The following is a 19,076-nucleotide window of genomic DNA, read 5'->3' as shown; positions in this document are numbered from 1 at the left end:
AATATGGATAGATGTGACAGTCACACACATAAGTCATTTGGCCACTGCTACCCTCCCAAAAGACAGGATCATTAGTGCCTTTCATGTCAAGCATGCTCTCGTGAAAATCTTCTTATTTTCAGATGCAGAAGAATGCATTAGAGTTGTACAGCCGTAGTAGAAAGGCAGTGTCATGCACAGTGAATAAGAAGGAAAGAATGGCCATGGGGTTGAAAAGGCAACAAGTCGAAAGGTCTCTTTGCCTGTGGCCTGCTGGCATTTTCCTCATAAATGTTTGAGGAAAGGGGAATTTGAGCTTGGCTGTGACCAGCAGATCAGTTTTCTTGCTTAATGAATGAGAAGAAAGGGAGATGGTGCATTTACCCCCTGCCGCTCCCACAAGAGTTGAAAGGAAATCCATTGAAGTTCATGTGATTAAAATATAGCATTAACAGATCTAGATTTACTTTGAAATGCTATACATTGCACATATGAATGTTTTACTCTTCACAAAAGCTATTATATTGTTGAAAATATCACAGTTCAAAAGAATAAAAAGCATTTTGCCATTTCTCCATCTTAAAACCCTCTTCACGCCAGCCTTTAGGCAAGGCAATTGTTCATCTGGAGAAGGATAAACCAGACTGCAATGGCTGGGTTTCAATAAAGCTTGCAATGTGAACAGATGGCTTTGATTAATGCAAACGCTCCAGACAGGAGCTCCCCAGATGCCTCCTATTTCCTAAATGAGACATTTGTGTGCAAATGTATTGTTTGTCAAGTTGTCACCAGTTACACAAGTAATTAAAGTGAAAGCTCTGTGCATTTTAAAGAAGTAGCACAGGTTTACTTTCCCCTGGCATTTTTCTGACTCAGGTTGAACCATCTTTGTCTTAAACTTAGACTTCTTTCTTCAGCTCTCTTCTACTCCTCCTTTCCTCTCTTATCCCTGCTCTGTGATTAAGTTCTGCCCTGCCATCACATGATATATTGCATGACACACACTTGATTCTGACACCTTGACTAGACCTGAATGATCCTGAATATGTATTCATGTTTGACAAAGACAATGAGAAAGAGAGCGAAAGAGAGGCAAAGAGCATAGCCACTACACTAAAATGTCTCCAAGGCAAAGTGCTGTTCACTGGTTTGGAATAAGATGCAAAAATATACAAAAAATGCAAAACAATTCTTGCATTTATCTTTAAAAATAACTGCTGGCCCAGACATCCTTGTTTAACAGTTCAGGAATCTCAGATTTACTTTACTGACTTTACATCTTTCTGGTCTGCATCTGTGGACTTTGAAAGTCAAACAATGTGATATCCACTGGTTTATCCTGCTCCGTATTATTCCAGAGAGACATCACAAACCATCAGATAACATGGGGTTGTTGCCTATTTTTTAAAATATGATCATATTTGAGGTTGCTGCTTGTTTCACTATTTCTGAGCCATAAAATGTTTTGGATACAAAATATACAACAAATAAACATTTAATAAGATCACTTACAATACATTCAGTTATGCATTGTTAAACAATACCAAACACACAGGTGTGTACTGACATAATTGAAATCAAATACATTTCAGTGAAGAAAACATAAATATCACCGTATAAATAAATTAATATAAAACAAACTGTTGTAAGAGATTAAGCTTTCTAACTAATGACTGCACATTGCACTATAACAACACTATTTTAAATACAAAAAACAACCCAGTAAGTTAAAGATGATCAATATCAGTAATTAAACGAGTTACAGCTGCATTGTGTAGAGCAGATATCAGCAGATATGATATTATCAGCTGCATTTAACAATTGAACATCATTAGTTTTCTACTATTCTACCTGCTTATCATAGGTATCATACTTCGCTAATTCCAACATGTCATGTAACACACTGATTATTAAAGAATGCATGACACATTTCTAATTATCAGCATATGATAATGACATCCTTAAGTAAAACAAACTTTCAAAGCAAATGTCCTAAAACCTTGATGCCATACAAAAGATTGGCAGAAGCACTTGGCATGTGTTGAATCTTGGGAGTTCATCACAGTTATTGTCAATGGATAGATAATCACATAGTTTCATGATGTTTCTATAGCATTCATTTGTACAGTTGACAGATTCAGAGGTCTGGGGATGGTCTTAAATTCAGGCGTGTGTTTACATGGTCGAAGATCAATGCATTATTTTTTATAATGTAACCTCACTACTAAGGCCTATTATAATATCACCCTTTATGGTTGTATAAGCATTGTTTTCATGGTGATTTGAAGACGAGATTGTATGAATATAGAGATATTCATTGGGATATGATTATTCATGTAACATACAACAGATTAGCTCAAATGACACCTTCATGATACTATGACTTCATATTTGGAATACTGTGTACATGTAAACACAATGAAGCTGTTTTTGCAGTTCAAGAGGTAGCTTCCCCAAACTAACTACAAATACATATATAGTTGTATAATTTTAAGCAAAACTAAATCACTTTTTTATGTGCCTATCTTTGTCTTTTCAGGTCAGTGTGAAGCAGTTCTACAATCAGTGGCTACAACACTTTATGGGCTACTCTACTAAATCATAATCAAAATGGGATACAATTTTTTCAGGAGAGAACAGTGAGGACAACAGTTCCTTTGGTCTTCTTGAGGATATCAACAGCTTCAGCGTGAGTGGCACCCTCCAGACAGTGGCCACTCACAGCAATGATCTGATCTCCTCGCTTCAGCCTACCATCCTCTATGGCAGCCCCCTGCAGAGTACAAAGACTGAAGTCCATCACCATGTACTGATTAGAAAACAGACTGTTCACATTAGTATGACAACACTGAGAGTTGCAGACGACATAAAACAAAACTCAAACTGACAATGTAAAAACAGGACATAATGAAATGAATGCTTTTCAAAATGGTTTGTAATGTATGTACTGTTCATTTTGAATTTGACATGTTTAATATCACTGAAGAAAATAAGGGGTCCTCACACATGCAACCAATGAATAGTGAAACAACTCTTACAATATTCTAATTAGAAGTTGCAGCATAATATAGCTATATATATATGCACCTTATTTTAGTATTATCATCATTAGTCACTATAAAAAAACAACAACAATGCACACATATTGTCACGCTCACGGGTCATCATTTATTCTGTTAATTGGTTGCCAAATGTCAAGGAGCCGGGAAAGAGAGGAGAGAAAGAAGAGAAGAGAGTGCTGTGCTGCTCATAGACAATAATTATTTATTGAGACTGTGATTGACAATGAATGAGAGCCATTTAAGCCCAGTTTCTGTCTATTTGTTAACCCAAATGATGGGAAACCAACTCTTAGCTCTGTGCACTGCAGGGAATGAGTGACGTAACTGCAGGAAACAAGTTGGGCACACCAGGGTTCAGGTTCTTGTTGGCAACCAAAGCGCTCAGTATATGCTGCGCTGAGATTAGATGTCTGAATCAGGATCCCCATGACAGATTTCTCCCTGGAGGATGTTCTCTTACCTTGTTGAAAACAGTTTTGATGTAGATTGGCAGATCTCCGTGAGGACTGCCGAACCCTCCTACGATGCTGAAGCCCAGGCCCGAGGAGCCTCTCTCCAGAGTGATGGTCTTATATTTGCGTGCACTGTGGGGATTCAATAAAAAAGCATGTAGGTGTGTTGCTGTGTGTTGTTCCAGCTCTGCACAGAAATAATCTATGTTTTGTGTGACTATGTGTATGTGAGTGTATTCAGTCTACAGAGTATGCTGAACAGACAATAGAACCACAGAAAAAACCTCATCTTGATGACGTTCACGAGGACAGAATATACAGTAGTGAGTATGAATAAGCATTGAAGGTCTAATGTGTAAGACGTTTACAGTACATTGATACTCAAAAGGTTGCCTTGAGGTTGCCTGATTTACAGCAGAAAACTGATATAGTGTACCAAATGTCTCTACCAAATGTGTGAAATGACTAATCAGGGTTGTGTAATTATTTTCACAAGTGATTCATGTATAAGTAACTTCCTGTCCATGTTCGGTATATAAACCGTTGGGCAACCAAACTAAGATGATAAAGTACAATAGCTGGAGACTGTGAACAAACTGATTCCTACCGCAGGTTGTTATGAAAGCTGGGCAAGCTGCTGGATTGGCCTGATGATCGGGCTTGTACATCACTGTGATCCTGTGTGCTACATCCCCTGGAACCTGCTGCTACCTAGTCACACACACACACACACACATAAAGAGTTATGCTGTAAAAAAAAACCCAACAAAAGAAAAACTGAAAATGGAGAGATGCACTCACATTTGGTATCACCAGTGTTGTTATCAAAAGCTCTTGGTAAATGTGGTTAGCTAATGAGAAGTAGATGGACAAAAATCCAATATCTTACTGCTGTAGTAGCATTGTTATGTTAAAATATTCGGAGAAACGTCAAACCTTTTGATGGATGCTTTACAAACAATGTACTTGTCAAGAACAACTGACATGCACCTCCTTACAAATACCTAATTTTCTACATTGCAACAAAAATATTTCCTGACAATTACTTAGATAACGCAAATGTGTCAGACACTATTGTCTTGGTATTACAGCATATCCTTCATGTGCAAAACACTGATAATGACATGTGTTGATGGCTTTTGTTGAAGTAATAATGGCCTAGCAAGATATGGTGCATTTATCTGACAACACAGAACAAAACCTTGCTGATGCTATTGTCACTTGGTGCCTCACAGGCATAACAGATGAACTACTGTACCGGATGTCTCACTGACATTACCTGTAGACTGATGGTTCCGATGACATTCTTCAGCAGGGCTCCCAAATGGACATCAGTCATTCCCTCCGTGGACACATCATTGATACTGAGGATCCTGTCCCCTGTCTGATGGACACACACACAAACTTGTACTACTATCTTTGAGGAAAATGTATTGACTTACAGTGCATTAATTCCCTGAAGGCTGAACCTAGCCTTTTCCAACAGCTATTCTTTATTCTGGGGTTGCTAATATGCTACTTTCCATGTCATGCCTGTATTGTAAATGTCATGTTTGTCTATGATGTTGTTCAAAATGTAGTATTTCTATGTAAAACTTAACTGCATGCTAACCTGATCTATTACAACCCCTATTTATAACCTTTATTGTGCCCTTTGTAAACCCTGATAAAACTTACTTATTTACTAACTAGCTTATTTTCAAAAAACATATGGGTCTTTATCCTAATAAATATGCAATTGCAAATATGAAAATAAATATGCACCAGAGTGCAAATCCTCACCTTTACTTTACCATACCATATTCATAACCATTGGGAACATAACCTCATTATTAGGTCATAAAACTTAAATGAATGGTTAATCTTGTGAGAATCAAATGTCACTGGTCAGGAGGTGTGCCCCCCCACCATGTGATGATGATAACACATTTATGTTACCACAAACTAATGAATACATAATACACACACACACACACAGACAGACACACACACACACACACACACACACACAGACAGACACACACACACACACACACACAGAGACACCTGCACATACAGGCATGTAAACACGGTTGCTCCCCACCTGTAATTGCTGTGTTTTGGCAGCTAGTCCATTGGTATCCATGGTAGCAATAAAAAGAGGTACGTTGCCATGGGGACTGCCCACTCCACCTGCAACACTGATGCCCAGGGAGTCACACGGACCCTGTGGTGGTACCATACACACATTATAGACCTTGTTAGACAATATGGTGAATCACATGGCAGATTGCACATGACCATATGACAACCTAATATTATAGAAGCCAGGGATACAACATGGTTAAGAGGGCATATTTCTTTGCAGCAACACTGTGAAAAATATACATCTATATATTTTGTTTCTCCAGAGAAGTATGGATAACTTATTAAACAATTTACTACATAATATTTGGCTCACCTTTTGAATGATCACTTTTTTGGTGTCATGCAAGCCTTGCAATGCTGTGGATGGGGAAAATGATGTATGATCAGCTTTGCAATATTAACAGTATAATGTCAGGTAGGGCAAATAGTTGGAAATCTCAAAACTTAAATCAGTGTCATTCTAATGATAAATAAGTTTTATATATTTCTGTTGCTTTCAACTCAAAACTTTTGAACACCAGAGTGCCACTCACTGTGGCTCTCTTTTTTGTCATCTGTCTCCCTCTGGTGGCTGAGGGAAGCATCACATCCACTTGAGGGTGTCAGGGTGGAACACTCAGAGTCTTCGCTCTGGATAAAACACAACTTAAAGTACTCCTAGGTTCACAAAGTACCATTGTTAAAAACGTGCATGACAGTAATAGTTAAACTACAGACAACCATTCAAATGCTGACAAAATAATGTCTGCATTCTCAGTATAAAATATATCATAGCTAAATCAAAATAGGGTAAATGCAGCTGCTAATAACATCATACATCTTTATATTGGGATTAGACACATGCAGTCAAAGGAAACAGTCTACCTGGTTCCGCTGTGAGTACTGCAGTCCAGCTTTAAAACGAGCCACCTCCAGGTGGACTGCTCCACTGCAATTCTATGACACATAAAATAATAAAAAAGTATAAACCACCTCTAATCAGTTGATAGACTTTGTATGTGTCTGTACAAAGGTGTCAGACCTGTAGCAGCTTCTCTACATGTTCCTGCGATGCCGCTCTGACATCCTCCCCATTGATTGACAGAATCTGGTCACCAAGCAACAACCTGCCATCTGAATCTGCTACGCCTCCTTTGATGATATCTGACACAAAGATGCCCGTGTCATTACTGTTGGAAGAAAACAGAGGTCAAAAACTGTGTCTGTTCCACGCTTATAATATATATTAGGCAACCTGCAAGCCTGCTGTTTTGCATAACGTCACACTTGATTGTGCAACGACATGTAGCATGAAAATCTGCACTTAAAGTCTCCACAAGTAATGTGCCTGGTGTGTTCCCTGCAGTGTGACCCTATGGCCTGGCTCCCTCACCTTTATGGTGATTATTGGATGCTGCAACTGCGTGTGACTTCATTATGTGATCGCTCATGCTACTCAATCCCTGACCTATAACTGGGTAAAGGTCTCAAGTGGAGTCTACTCTTCTAATACTTGTAAAAGGGATACATATAATTTGCCATATAATAATAACATCATATTATGCCTTTATAATTATATGACATATAATAAAGTGCAACATGCAATATTATCTTTCTTTAAATTCCAGAATTTTGCTCTTAAAGCTAAACACGTGTAGGCGAGTGAAAATCTATTCATATGTAATTTTCCAGTCAGGTTTCATGTAGTTCTCAAAGTTGTTAAAATGTTAATGTGTGTTCTTTGTTGTTTTCCTGTGAGTGTAACATTGTTTAAATCTAAGTGAAATGTGAAGCAGATTGTAAGTGGGCTGTCACAGTTTCACTTGCTATTGCTGACTTTGTATGCGGTGCCAAACCAGACAAAAGCCAAGTGAAAACTGTGAGAAGAAACAATGATACACGTGCGAGGAAGGTCAAGTTACTGCTTGAGAGAGGCTGAATTACCACTAATTAGAATTAGAAACTTTGACCATATTCCATATGGCTCCCAATTCAGGCTGGATTTGACTTTAAGGTGCTTCTCTTAGTTTATAAATCATTACATGGGCTTGTACCATCATATCTTTCTGACCTCATCATCTCTTATATTCCCCCTTGTGCACTCATGATGCTGTCTATCTTACTGTTGCAACAATCAAGAAAAAATCATTTGGCAGTGAAGCGTTCTCCTGCCGAGCTCCCAATCTATGGAACCAGCTATCTCTTACAATAAGGGAAGCCAGTTCTGTTGAAATCTTCAAATCTATACTCAAAAGATAATTACTCTTGCCATCATATGACCTCCCTGTCATATGATCGTGTCTGTAGAATAGCTAGACTATCATCCTTGCAAACATTGGTATTGATTAGATCATTTGTTTCACATGATTTTCTACTTTCAAATGGTCTTCTGTGTACTGGATCCTCTTTATCATGTTTTCAAATTGTCTATGGACAGTGTTTTATTGTCTATTTTTAACTTGAAGATAAAATCAAAGTTAAAAAAACACGCCGTTGTTAGTTTTTTTGTGCTGGATTCATTAATAAATAACGAAATAACAAATTATTTTGTAACAATTTTCTGACTTTGGATTCCCAGATGTGTGTGAAAAGAACAAATAACACACAGATTAACAAATGACTAGGTTTGATCTTTTCCAGCTCCAATACAGCTGGTTCAAATAACAAGCCTGTTATCAAGAAGCTTTACTAAACAACAGTGTTGAGTTGTGCAATCTTCAGTAATTGTGCTTTCCCAAGTTATTTTTGAGGATGTGTATTTATCTGGTTTTATTTTACGTTTTATGTTGATAGTCATAACCCACTGCTGTGTTTTGTCTTTGTTGTTTTTTCTTTTAAACTATTTTTGTGTTACAAACTGCAAAAATCTGTGAAAGCATATGAGCAGCTCTCTAAATTGACTCATAGTTTACATAATCTGTTAAATGACCTGTTGCAAATATGATCAACAAAAAAATTAAAGCCCCTGAAGTAATTGTCTGTCATGTGTGGCTTCTAACTCCATGGATCACATACTGTATGTAAATAATACCAATTGATACTACATAAAAAATCAAAAGCTAATATCATGACTGTTGAAATGCAGCTTAATAAAAGGGTCTATTTGTTACACAGAGAAGAATAAGAATCTGTTTTATATCAGCAGACATTTTAGCCTACAGTCACTTTGTTCACTGGGGTCTGGAAGGATTCAGTAATCAGATTCTTGGGTCACATGCATTACCAATACAAACCAAAATGACACTGTGGGTGACTCAGCAGATTGACACGTGATCTTTTTCACTGCAACATCAACTTGAACCCTTCCTACACCTGTGTGGATCGATACACTTGTTGTTGTTGCTGTCTAAAACAAGTTTAGACAATGTTAGTACTCTGGAAACGGCTCATTTCAACTATTCTCACCAACAAAAAAATAAGAAATATGTCACCTTCTACATCACTTCCATTGATCTGGCTCCAAGTCGCTAGAATAAGTCTCAATCAATGTTTTGCAAATGAATATCTCATAGCAGATCTGGCTTAGGCTGGGTTTAGGAGTCCAGCCTAGATCCTGTTGGACTCAGGGCTCTGAATCTGATATCCCTTCCAGTTATTTATTCATTCACAAATGTGTCAAATTTGAATTGGGCTACTACACTTCAAATTTGAAGTTATGGCTTACATAATCTAACATCCTACAGTTAGATTTGGTCAGACACATATTCCTGCTTGAATATAACAACTGTACCTCTTCCCCACAGTGGTCAACCCCAGCTCCTCTCCAGCATGAGGCCTCAGCTCCAGGCTGAAGACATCCCATAGGTCTTCCTCCCTGTAGGCCTCCTGGTGCCTGAAGACACACAGGTGAACACGCTGGGTGGTGAGCCGCAGCACACCAATGGCTTCATCATGAGTGGCCTGCCGCAGGTCAATACCATTTACCTGGGAGGTGGTGAGAGAGGAGGAGAGAACGCACGGAGGTGTGCAGGGAATGAGAAGCGATGGGAAAAAAGAAAATGGATTTCACATTAACAAATGACAAGGAGCACTTTATCTGACTGCAGCAGCAGCCCTGAACTTAACCTACAAGAATTACTTTGATAAAACACTTAAAATAATTGTATATAGTATCAATACTGGGAGGTACAAACCAGTGATGACATGAAATGAAAATACGAGCTTTAGCATATTGATAACCAAAAATAACAAATATTTAGATTTGATAAAACAATTTACATTTGCCTTATTTGCCCAAGAAAAGTTATCTACTGCAAGGTCAAAAAACAAATAATATGAATGAAAACAAGACACATTAATACCAGTCCAAACACAACAGGTTTGAATAAATACAAACAAATGTTGACTGATTGAGTGACATAAAACAGTATGTTTGTGTGTGTATCCATTATACCTCTAATATCTGGTCTCCAGCCTGCAGCCTACCATCTTTCTGTGCTGCTCCTCCATTGTTCACTTCATGGATTATTACTGCCCCCTGGTGGCAAAATTAGAAAACACTTGTTATTATAGAGAGTATAAATTATCCTTGTATGACTTAGCATTTCAATCAATGGCATGCACTTGAAACTCTAAAAAGGAACTAACACAATAGGGAATCATAATTTTCTCTGATAGCTATGCTGGTGTACACTATTGTGAAAAAAAACATACACCTATAATTTCATTTGATATTTGGTGATGTTGCCTTGTTGAAATATTTACTAACTAAAGATAACACATGTGCTTTAACTTTGTTGTTTTAAATTAAATGACAATGGTCAATTGGTCGTTCTCACCAGCAGAGTGTCACATCCTCCGACGATGCTGAGGCCCAGTCCTAAGTTTCCTTTACAAATCTCTATGGATGTTTCCCTGCCTGCCACAATTGGGCAGCTCAAGGGGTCAGAAGATGCTGAAGTGGATTCTAGCCAATCAGACCGCCCCGTGGGACATGTCTGCATGGTGGTAAGGGATGGAGAGAAGGAGGAGGAGGAGGAGGAGGAGGAGACAGGTAGAGTTGGGGAGGGAGCAGGAGAGGTAGAGCAGGGATAGGGGATGGATGCAGGGAGAGGTAAAGACGACGAGGAAGAGAGACTCTTGGAGTGGCTGATGGACAGTTTGACAGTGACCCGGTGTTTGAGAATCAAACTGGACACCTGAATGCAGAGAAGACAGGTAAGTCAAAAATTATTAAATCAGCATGACCTTGAAAGGGCATATTATGTGTGTGTGTGTGTGTGTGTGTGTGTGTGTTTATACCTTGTCTAAGGAAAGTCCAGCTACAGGTTCATCACCCACTGCTATGATTCTGTCTCCAACCTTTATCCTGCCATCCTGCACACAGACACATGAATAAAACATGGCAGATGAGCAAAGCAAAATGTATGAGAATATGTGTAACAGAAGGACTAGAGAGGAAGCAAAATTAAAAATCAAACACACCCTCTGGACAAATAGCTGAATAACTGTTGCCTGAGGGCTCTACATGAAAGCTTATTTGCACACGACAACATCACTTTAAAGCATGGCAACCATCATCATCGAGGTTAATCTCGTTGAAATATTACCAGAAATACCAAGAGAATAGTCATATGTGTATTTATACAGTTGCATATATTGTGTAGGTGTAGGTGTTCGTTTGAGCCTCTTGATTGTGATTATTGATTCTCAGAGTTACAGTACAAATCATTGTAGCTTGATAGATGCAAAAATCTGATGAAATAATGTGCAACCTGCCGAAACAACTGCAAAGTAATAATTCTGATGAGCACAAAAAACTAAAAGATTAAGATGATAAAAGACAAACAACACATAGTGTTTAGGGAATAATGTATTTTTAACAGGCAGGTTATTTTGGTTATTTATATATCTGTTCTTGTTTCTTTTTCTTAATGAATCTCAAAATAAAACATAAATAAAAAGGTTTTAAAGCCTGTTTTGAAATCGTCTGGAGTCTGTGGCGATGTACTTCACTATATTTATTTGACATACGGTACATTATATAATGACTTTGAGGTTCAAGATTTTACATACACAGAAAAGAACCAGCTAATAACATAAATAAAGTAGTTAAAATTAGCTCTACTTCATTTGGCTAAGACAGTAAAATGCTATTTGTACCTTAATGCATCAGTAATAATTTTTTAATAACTATACTTTTAAAATAACTAAACTAATAACACTAAAACTCTGACATGGTATATTGTGTGCTTTTACTTTTGATACCTTTTTATCACTACTACAATAAAAGCACATATAGCTGCAATCAAGTAATAATGATTCATGCACATTGCAGAAGTCATTTTTCATACAGTAGATGAAGGAATAGGAATCACTATTATTTATGTTGAAGATTGTGATGATGCATGATGATGTCACACCTTATTGGCAGTGCCATCTTGGATCAAGGACCTGACCACCACTCCTTCCTTGTTCTCCTCCTCTGCCAGACAGAGGCCGAGATCTGCATGATCCTGGACAGATATTTGACAAAAACAGCACACAACAAACGTGAACAATAATCGAGAAGCAGTGAAGCTTATGATGGAAAGGTTGCTGTCTTTCCTCGTGTCAAAATCAAAATTTGGCATACTGGTTATTGTGTCTGCTTGAGTTGTTAAACTAAAATGTGGAGCTGTGGAGCCTGACACTAGAAAATGCAAAGATTTACTAGAGAAATTGTACCTGAGGTAGGATGATGTGCTGGGTGTTTCCGGATAATCCTCCACACTCTGCAGAGTCTCTCTGGGTGTCGACCGTGTCCTCACACTCTGCTCTGGATCCGACAGCCATTTGACCCAGAGCTGCTTTAGACCTAGTAAAACAACGCCAAACATAGTATTATGCCTGAGCTGCTCACCAACACCTTTATCTTAGGGAAATGTAAATGCCACAGAAAAATCTCTCTGCATGTTACCTGATGAGAATGATCTTGACTTTAGAGGGAGCGTTATTGATGATGGTGGAGACATTCTGGTGACTCCGGCCATACAAGATCTGACCGTTGATCTGTAAAATAAACATCATGTACTTTCTCCTCACAAATCTTTACCTTTATCCCATCTATTTCCACATTAATCTGCCTTTCAGCCATCTTCTTCTCTCTGTCTCTTTCCTTTTCTCCCCATCAGTTGCTCCCCTCCCTCAGTTTTACTCCTCATCTATTTTGCTCATTGCAAGAATCCAGCACTGTACCAGCCATCCTTCAAATGGTAATTTGCCTGATAAATCTACTGTGCCGGTACTCAGCATTGCTTTTTCATATACACCTCCTACCCACAAAACACTGCTCCTCTTTTGCTGCTCTCATTTTTTAAATCTGACATTTTGTCTCTCTGTAGGGCTCCAACCTTCCTTGGCCCCTAAAAATCCTGCCCTCTATTGATCTGAACCTAACTAATTGCCTTTAATCATTCACAATGACTCTCCTCACCTCCAGCAGCTCATCCCCAACCCGTATCCTGCCGTCTAAACCAGCAGGTCCTTGAGGGTCTATGTCAGCCACGTGGACACTCATGCGGGCCCTGGAGCCATCCTTGTTGCCTGTGAGACTAATTCCCAAGCCATGAGCAGCAGGATCCTTCTCTAGCTCAATCATTTGGAGCTGCCCAGAAAGGCTGCCGTAACGTTGCAACATCTTTTCTGGGAAGGACAGAGTTAACAAACAGGAGGTTGTTAGGAGAAGGATATGATGGGTATGCCAAAAAAAAGTGGCACACTACATGTAATGACTGACACTTCATGTGGAGAGGATGCATTACATTCCAGAGGTGCTTGTGTGTGCTTATGTGTGTGTGTGTGTGTGTGTTGCTGCAATTTGTCTGGAAAGGATGATGTCTGACATGCTGAGTGTATGTCTCATTTTTCCTCTCCTTCCCTTAATCAATGTCACATATGTGTGAGTGCAGGATGATTTATCTACATGAGTGTGATCTATCCATGTTGTGCATGTCTATATTTATGTACATGAATACAGATATTTGAATGATTGACACATTAAAGAAAGATTTACATTTACATTTTGTGTGAACTATCTCAGTCTCATTGACTCCTTAAATAATTTAGTTTGGAAAATACAGGTTTTTTGTGCCAATCAAGACTGATAGACAGTGCACATCTGGAAACTAAACCCCATTCATGCAAATCCATTCATGTACATTTTTCGTATAAATGACTTCAGTCTCATTAATTCCCTAAATAATTTAGTGTGAATTTTTTTGAGCCAATTAAGACTGATAGACAGTGCTCACGTGGAAACTAAAACCAATCCATACAAATAAAAGTTACTTGCTAAGAATAAACTGTACAGGAAAGTGTTTCAGGCTTGCACATTCTTGGCCCATAACACATGCACATTATGGATAGCATGAAAATAAATGAAGGTTCTCTCTTAGGGTTCTTGGTTTTCAGATAACAGACCTTTAAAGAACTTCCAAGTTGTGACAATTCAAAGACTCATTTCTGTATGTGTGTGATAGTTTTATAGTTTTTTCTTGGCATCATGTGACCTGCACTGTCCAACTGTGGCCACTACTCAAGTCACCACACAGCTCCTGTTCCTGAGGGCTCTGGAGGATCCCATGTGTGTCTGTGACGTCTCTATGATGTGGACTTACTTCTGCCAGTGTCTTCCTCGTCTTCAGCTGCTGCTGTGATTGGTATTGTGAGAGTTATGGGACTTCTCCGATCCGCTCTATCAAATGTCGGCGAAGGTGCCTTGGGAGAAGTTTTGCATTATTGAACAGGCTGAGTTGGAGATGCCTCAGGGGTCCTTCAGGCATGAGTTGGACTACCCCTGAGGCTTGCTCAGTGTGCTTGATGTAGCAGTGGGGAAAAACTGACAACCAGGATGAATTAATGAACACAGTTTTAATGTCAGCTAAAAATAACATGAAAGATGACCAGAATCATGCATTATTTTGTAACCAACTTACAAGTGCATGGGAAATAACTTCAAAAGAATGCACTGTATATTTAGAGAGTTATGCATCTCCATCAAAGAGAAAAACAAAGGGTTTAAACAAACAAGGTAGCTGCAAGGGACTTTGAACTACAAGGGTTCTATCTACAAATATGCACGTTAATTAATTTTTTGGAAGTTGGCTTAGTGCAAATGCTAATGCATGGCTGCTTTTAGGATCCTGCATACCCATGATAACACACACATGCACATAAACACACGCGCACACACAAATGTACCAACCTTAAAGGGGGTGGGAGTGAAGGGGTTTGTAGGGGAGAGACTAAGGAACAGACCACTGAGAGTCTCTGCTTCCTATGATCATGAGGGGAAACACAAATATAGTGCAGTTCTACACACATCACCAACAGCAATCTACCTCTCAAAAAACTCCTGTAAAGCTTCTTTATTCTTTTAGGGATGATGTGTTAATGACTCATCACTCTATACAGTAGCCTATATAATATAGTATACATAACATTATCTGTACACTACAGCCATATAGTGCCAAACCTCAGTAGCTGTGGGGAGACAGAAACTAAGGAAAATTACCTCACGACTTGTCATATGCTTGTACTGAAATATAAAGTGGTACTCACAACCTTTAAAACACAAAAAAGTAACTACTTGGACTCCTTATTTCAGTGCATATTATTCCCCATACTAAAACAGCAATGAAAAAGCTTTTATCTCAAGACAGGAGTAAATTTTACATCACTATATCTCGTTAAACAGAAAACATAACGCCCAAGTATCTAGTAGAGGAGTGTTACCTTGCTGCTGTGTGACTGTGGGGTTGGAGTTAGTCTCTCATGGTTGGTAAGCATAGGAGACTGTGGGCGAAACACGAGAAACAGAGTAGGCAGATGAATGTATAAATGTATATGACCGTGAAATATAAACTAAATGCTTCAAATAGTTCTTCTGAAATGTCACAGTATATGATATTAAATAGGTTTTCAGTCCAAGATGCTTTTGTTCAATATGCTCTGTGTCCAGAGGACATCACCCACACACAACACTGCTGAAAGTTCTGATGAAGTTGTCTGAAGTTATTTGCATGTGTTGAATATTAAGATTCCATTTGGAGCATCGAGGGACTCAAGCGTTACACAAAGTGTTGTAAAATAGTGCCTGAATATACACTGCACAGTATATTCTACTATTTTTCTGTTTTGTGAGATGCACTACCTGTGATCTGTGTTGTCCAGACTGGACCAGGAAGACTACAGAGTCTCCTGCTCTGCGGATAGCATCCACTGCCTGCTCATGGCTGGCATCTCTTAGGTCCATACTGCACACCTTAACCAGGACACAAACACTTTTTATACAGTACACAGACACTGTATTACAGCTCATCAATGTATTCTGGAAATTCAAATTGTCTCTAGTAAAATATTATATTATTTTAAACATTCTTATTGTTAGAGTACATCTACAAATGTACAGTACATGGACATATTTTAAAGAGCAGCTGGGATGAAATGCTGTTTTACAATATTTTTCTTAAGAAGTCACAGAAACTATAATAAACACATATATATATATATATATATATATAAATCAGGGAAGCAAAATACAATCATTTAAAATCATGTTTAACCAGTGACAGAGAAGTATCACTGGAAGAAGGGTTGTACATGATGATGATGACGATGCAATTTACTTCTTCTTCAATCATGACATTTAGGGCCTGATTTACTAAAATCCCAAATAAAGGGTGCTAAATTGGGTGATCTACTAAGAATAACTGCGTAAATGAAACAGGTGCAACAGGGTGGAGGCAGCAGTATTTAAATCAGGGTTTTGCATGTCTTAATGAAGAGTTTGGATGAGCAGAGCCCGCAAGTGCATAATGAAATTTGATCAGGTTCTGGTGGAAGAGGTTAACAAATATATTGAGTCATAACAGAAGCAAAAAAGAAAAACCGACATATGGGAGAGTATTTGTGACAAAGTCAATTCTGTTAGTATTGTGCCTCAGTCTCCTTCTCTCCACAGTAACAGAAGTCATCTGTGCGCAGTGCTCAGCCAGTTAATACCAGCCCTTCAAAGGTATTATTTATAGACGCAGTTTCCGTCAGAAAAATTTCCTTCAGGTTTGGTAAATCACAATGCGGGTGCTAAATAACATATTAGCATTTTCTCCACACTGGGGACAGCACGTATTATCTTGCACATGTGAAAGACACAAGCCTCAGTGCACCGTGTTAGTAGATCAGCTTGCACATTTTTTGCGGGTGATGTCAAATTTGCACGTCTTTACACACACAAACCTTTAGTAAATCAAGCCCTTAGTGTTTGTTGTGGCCTGTAAGTAGCTTAGATACAAGATACATTAAATAATTTTTTGGTTATTTTTCTTTGTACATATTATTATTGTTAGTTAGTATTTTTTCTTTATTATTACTGAAGTGTTTTTCCAACCTTGTTCTGTTTTCAAGGTTCAAGCTTAACCTTGAGTCAAGACGATAGCCTGGAATAAATAACATTTTCCAGTTATCTGGAGTATACAACAGATGACACTAACATATCATCATGTTACAATACAACAAACACAATATCTATTTTTCAGTGCTTCTTTCTCTTACACTTACAGGCACTGACACACACACTAACACCCACACACACCCACACCCTCACCCTCACCCACCCACACACACACACACACACACACACACACACACACATTCTTGTTTCCAGCAATTTCTAATAAGAGTGTTTCCCTTCCTGTCTCTACAACACACATGCAATTAGGAACAACAAACACACACACACCCACCTCTAGTATCCTGTCTCCAGTCCGTAGGGTGCCATTATGCGCTGCCGGACTGTCGGGGCTGATGTGCTTGATGAAGACTCCCCTCATCATTTCTCCACTGCTCAGTCTTTGGCCCATGCCTCTGCCTCCCATTATGCTGATACCCAGGGACTGGCCTGGTGCTCGAGTCAGCCGCACGCTGAAATACAAAACAGAATACAGAGAATATCTACACATGTTGTAGAGCTGAAAATCCTACTTACAGTACAATAAGAACCCACTTGGTTTGAAACATTACTGCAAAAATATACAAGAAGGAGTATTAATCCAGCGCCTATGATTTTTTTCCCCCTTCAGCCTCCCTCTGACCGCTGTATAGAGTTTCAGAGATTAAGTCCAAACAATAGAATAATATACCTGCCAGGGAGAGGCACACAAAAGCTGATCTTTGCATGCAGTGCAGCTTATGTGATTTATCCAAGTAGGATGCAGTTATAAATACAATAAATACAGGTTGGGACAGTAGTCGCCTTCACTGAATCTACGAAATATGAGCATGTTGAGTATGGACTGTACTGCTCTACCCCTGCTGTGAACATAACCTGTACACACAAGGATTTTGCTAATCCTTTTCTAGCACAGAGGATGAAAGGTATCACAGGCAGAGATTTGAGAAAAAAAGCAAGAAAATGTAAACAGTGAATGAATACTAAAAATAAAAAAAGATTATTATTAACATCACTGTTTTACTGACCTTCTAGCCTGATCCCAAGACACAGGGATGGGAGAATAATGCTCGTCATCTTCCTCTTCTTTACCGTCCACCTTTATTTCCACCTCCAGCTTCTTTGGTACTCTACCATCTGCACTACTCTTGACCTTTTTGTCCTCCACAGTCTGGCCATCTGTTTTTCCTTCTTCCTTCTTCTTGTGAGGCAGAGATTTTGGGATCTGCCAACTGATGGCAAAAATATTCAAGCATAAATAACATAGAATTAAAACCTGATGACTCTGTAAATCATTGTCTATGGTCCAATGTTTGATCATTTACCTTAAATAATAACTCTCCAAACATAAAGGGAAGAATGCTATAAGTCACTAACATCTGATTAAACAATTAGTTGCTTAGTTAATCATAAAAAAATCAATTGGCACCAATTTGTTAAATTTTAATTATCGGGAAAATATGCTAAACATTGTATTTTTCCAGCATTTGAAGTAACATGATTTGCTGCCTTTCTCCATCTTATGTCATATTAATTAAATGTCTTTGGATTTTAGACTGTTGGTGGGACAAAGCAAGATATTTAAAGAGAAAGCATTTGAATAAATCACACTGGCAGCATTTCTGTGACTAAAAAGGCATCCTGGCGTACTTTGTTATTATATACAGTAAGTCCTTACACAGTGTGACTCGTGGCCAAAAACAAACTACAGTATATTGGTGGGCCTTGAGAAGATACACTGCTTTAGGTTCAAATTGCCCTGAAAATACACATTTTCTGCCAGCGAGGTCACAGTAGGGTAGTGTTTTTATGTGTGTGTGTGAGAGAGTGTTAACACATCTATACAGTATTTCTGTATATACACTGTATATGTGTGTGTGTGTGTGGGTGTGTGTGCGTGCATGCGCGTGTAAGAAAGCGGTATAGAAGAAGAGAATTTTTCATGAATATGTTTAATGGCGGAGGGCTGTAATAAGCCCATGGAGGTGAGTGATAGTGGTGCTATCTACGCAGCAGGAGCCTATAGCCAGTTAAGTTACAGAAGAGGGC

General features: G+C 38.6%; 1 protein-coding gene across 1 annotated transcript in view; it reads right to left on the bottom strand.

The window, feature by feature from the left end:
- Nucleotides 1-2,605: 2,605 nt before the first annotated feature.
- Nucleotides 2,606-19,076, bottom strand: part of si:dkey-92j12.5 (multiple PDZ domain protein) — a 34,975-nt gene continuing 18,504 nt past the window's right edge. Inside the window, exons 21-42 of the mRNA XM_053326586.1 lie at nucleotides 18,056-18,259; nucleotides 17,323-17,500; nucleotides 15,732-15,842; nucleotides 15,314-15,373; nucleotides 14,784-14,855; nucleotides 14,197-14,296; nucleotides 13,014-13,222; nucleotides 12,498-12,589; nucleotides 12,266-12,395; nucleotides 10,841-10,915; nucleotides 10,378-10,737; nucleotides 9,993-10,076; nucleotides 9,330-9,523; nucleotides 6,642-6,789; nucleotides 6,485-6,556; nucleotides 6,139-6,277; nucleotides 5,934-5,968; nucleotides 5,577-5,699; nucleotides 4,773-4,877; nucleotides 4,101-4,204; nucleotides 3,502-3,625; nucleotides 2,606-2,752 (exon numbers count right to left, since the gene is read on the bottom strand). Of these exons, the coding sequence (XP_053182561.1) occupies nucleotides 2,606-2,752; nucleotides 3,502-3,625; nucleotides 4,101-4,204; nucleotides 4,773-4,877; nucleotides 5,577-5,699; nucleotides 5,934-5,968; nucleotides 6,139-6,277; nucleotides 6,485-6,556; nucleotides 6,642-6,789; nucleotides 9,330-9,523; nucleotides 9,993-10,076; nucleotides 10,378-10,737; nucleotides 10,841-10,915; nucleotides 12,266-12,395; nucleotides 12,498-12,589; nucleotides 13,014-13,222; nucleotides 14,197-14,296; nucleotides 14,784-14,855; nucleotides 15,314-15,373; nucleotides 15,732-15,842; nucleotides 17,323-17,500; nucleotides 18,056-18,259 (2,866 nt within the window). The remainder of the gene's footprint in view (nucleotides 2,753-3,501; nucleotides 3,626-4,100; nucleotides 4,205-4,772; nucleotides 4,878-5,576; nucleotides 5,700-5,933; nucleotides 5,969-6,138; nucleotides 6,278-6,484; nucleotides 6,557-6,641; nucleotides 6,790-9,329; nucleotides 9,524-9,992; nucleotides 10,077-10,377; nucleotides 10,738-10,840; nucleotides 10,916-12,265; nucleotides 12,396-12,497; nucleotides 12,590-13,013; nucleotides 13,223-14,196; nucleotides 14,297-14,783; nucleotides 14,856-15,313; nucleotides 15,374-15,731; nucleotides 15,843-17,322; nucleotides 17,501-18,055; nucleotides 18,260-19,076) is intronic.

The sequence above is a fragment of the Scomber japonicus genome, chromosome 2, assembly GCF_027409825.1.
Source record: "Scomber japonicus isolate fScoJap1 chromosome 2, fScoJap1.pri, whole genome shotgun sequence".
Lineage (NCBI taxonomy): Eukaryota > Metazoa > Chordata > Actinopteri > Scombriformes > Scombridae > Scomber > Scomber japonicus.
This window is presented reverse-complemented; position numbering and strand designations above follow the sequence as displayed.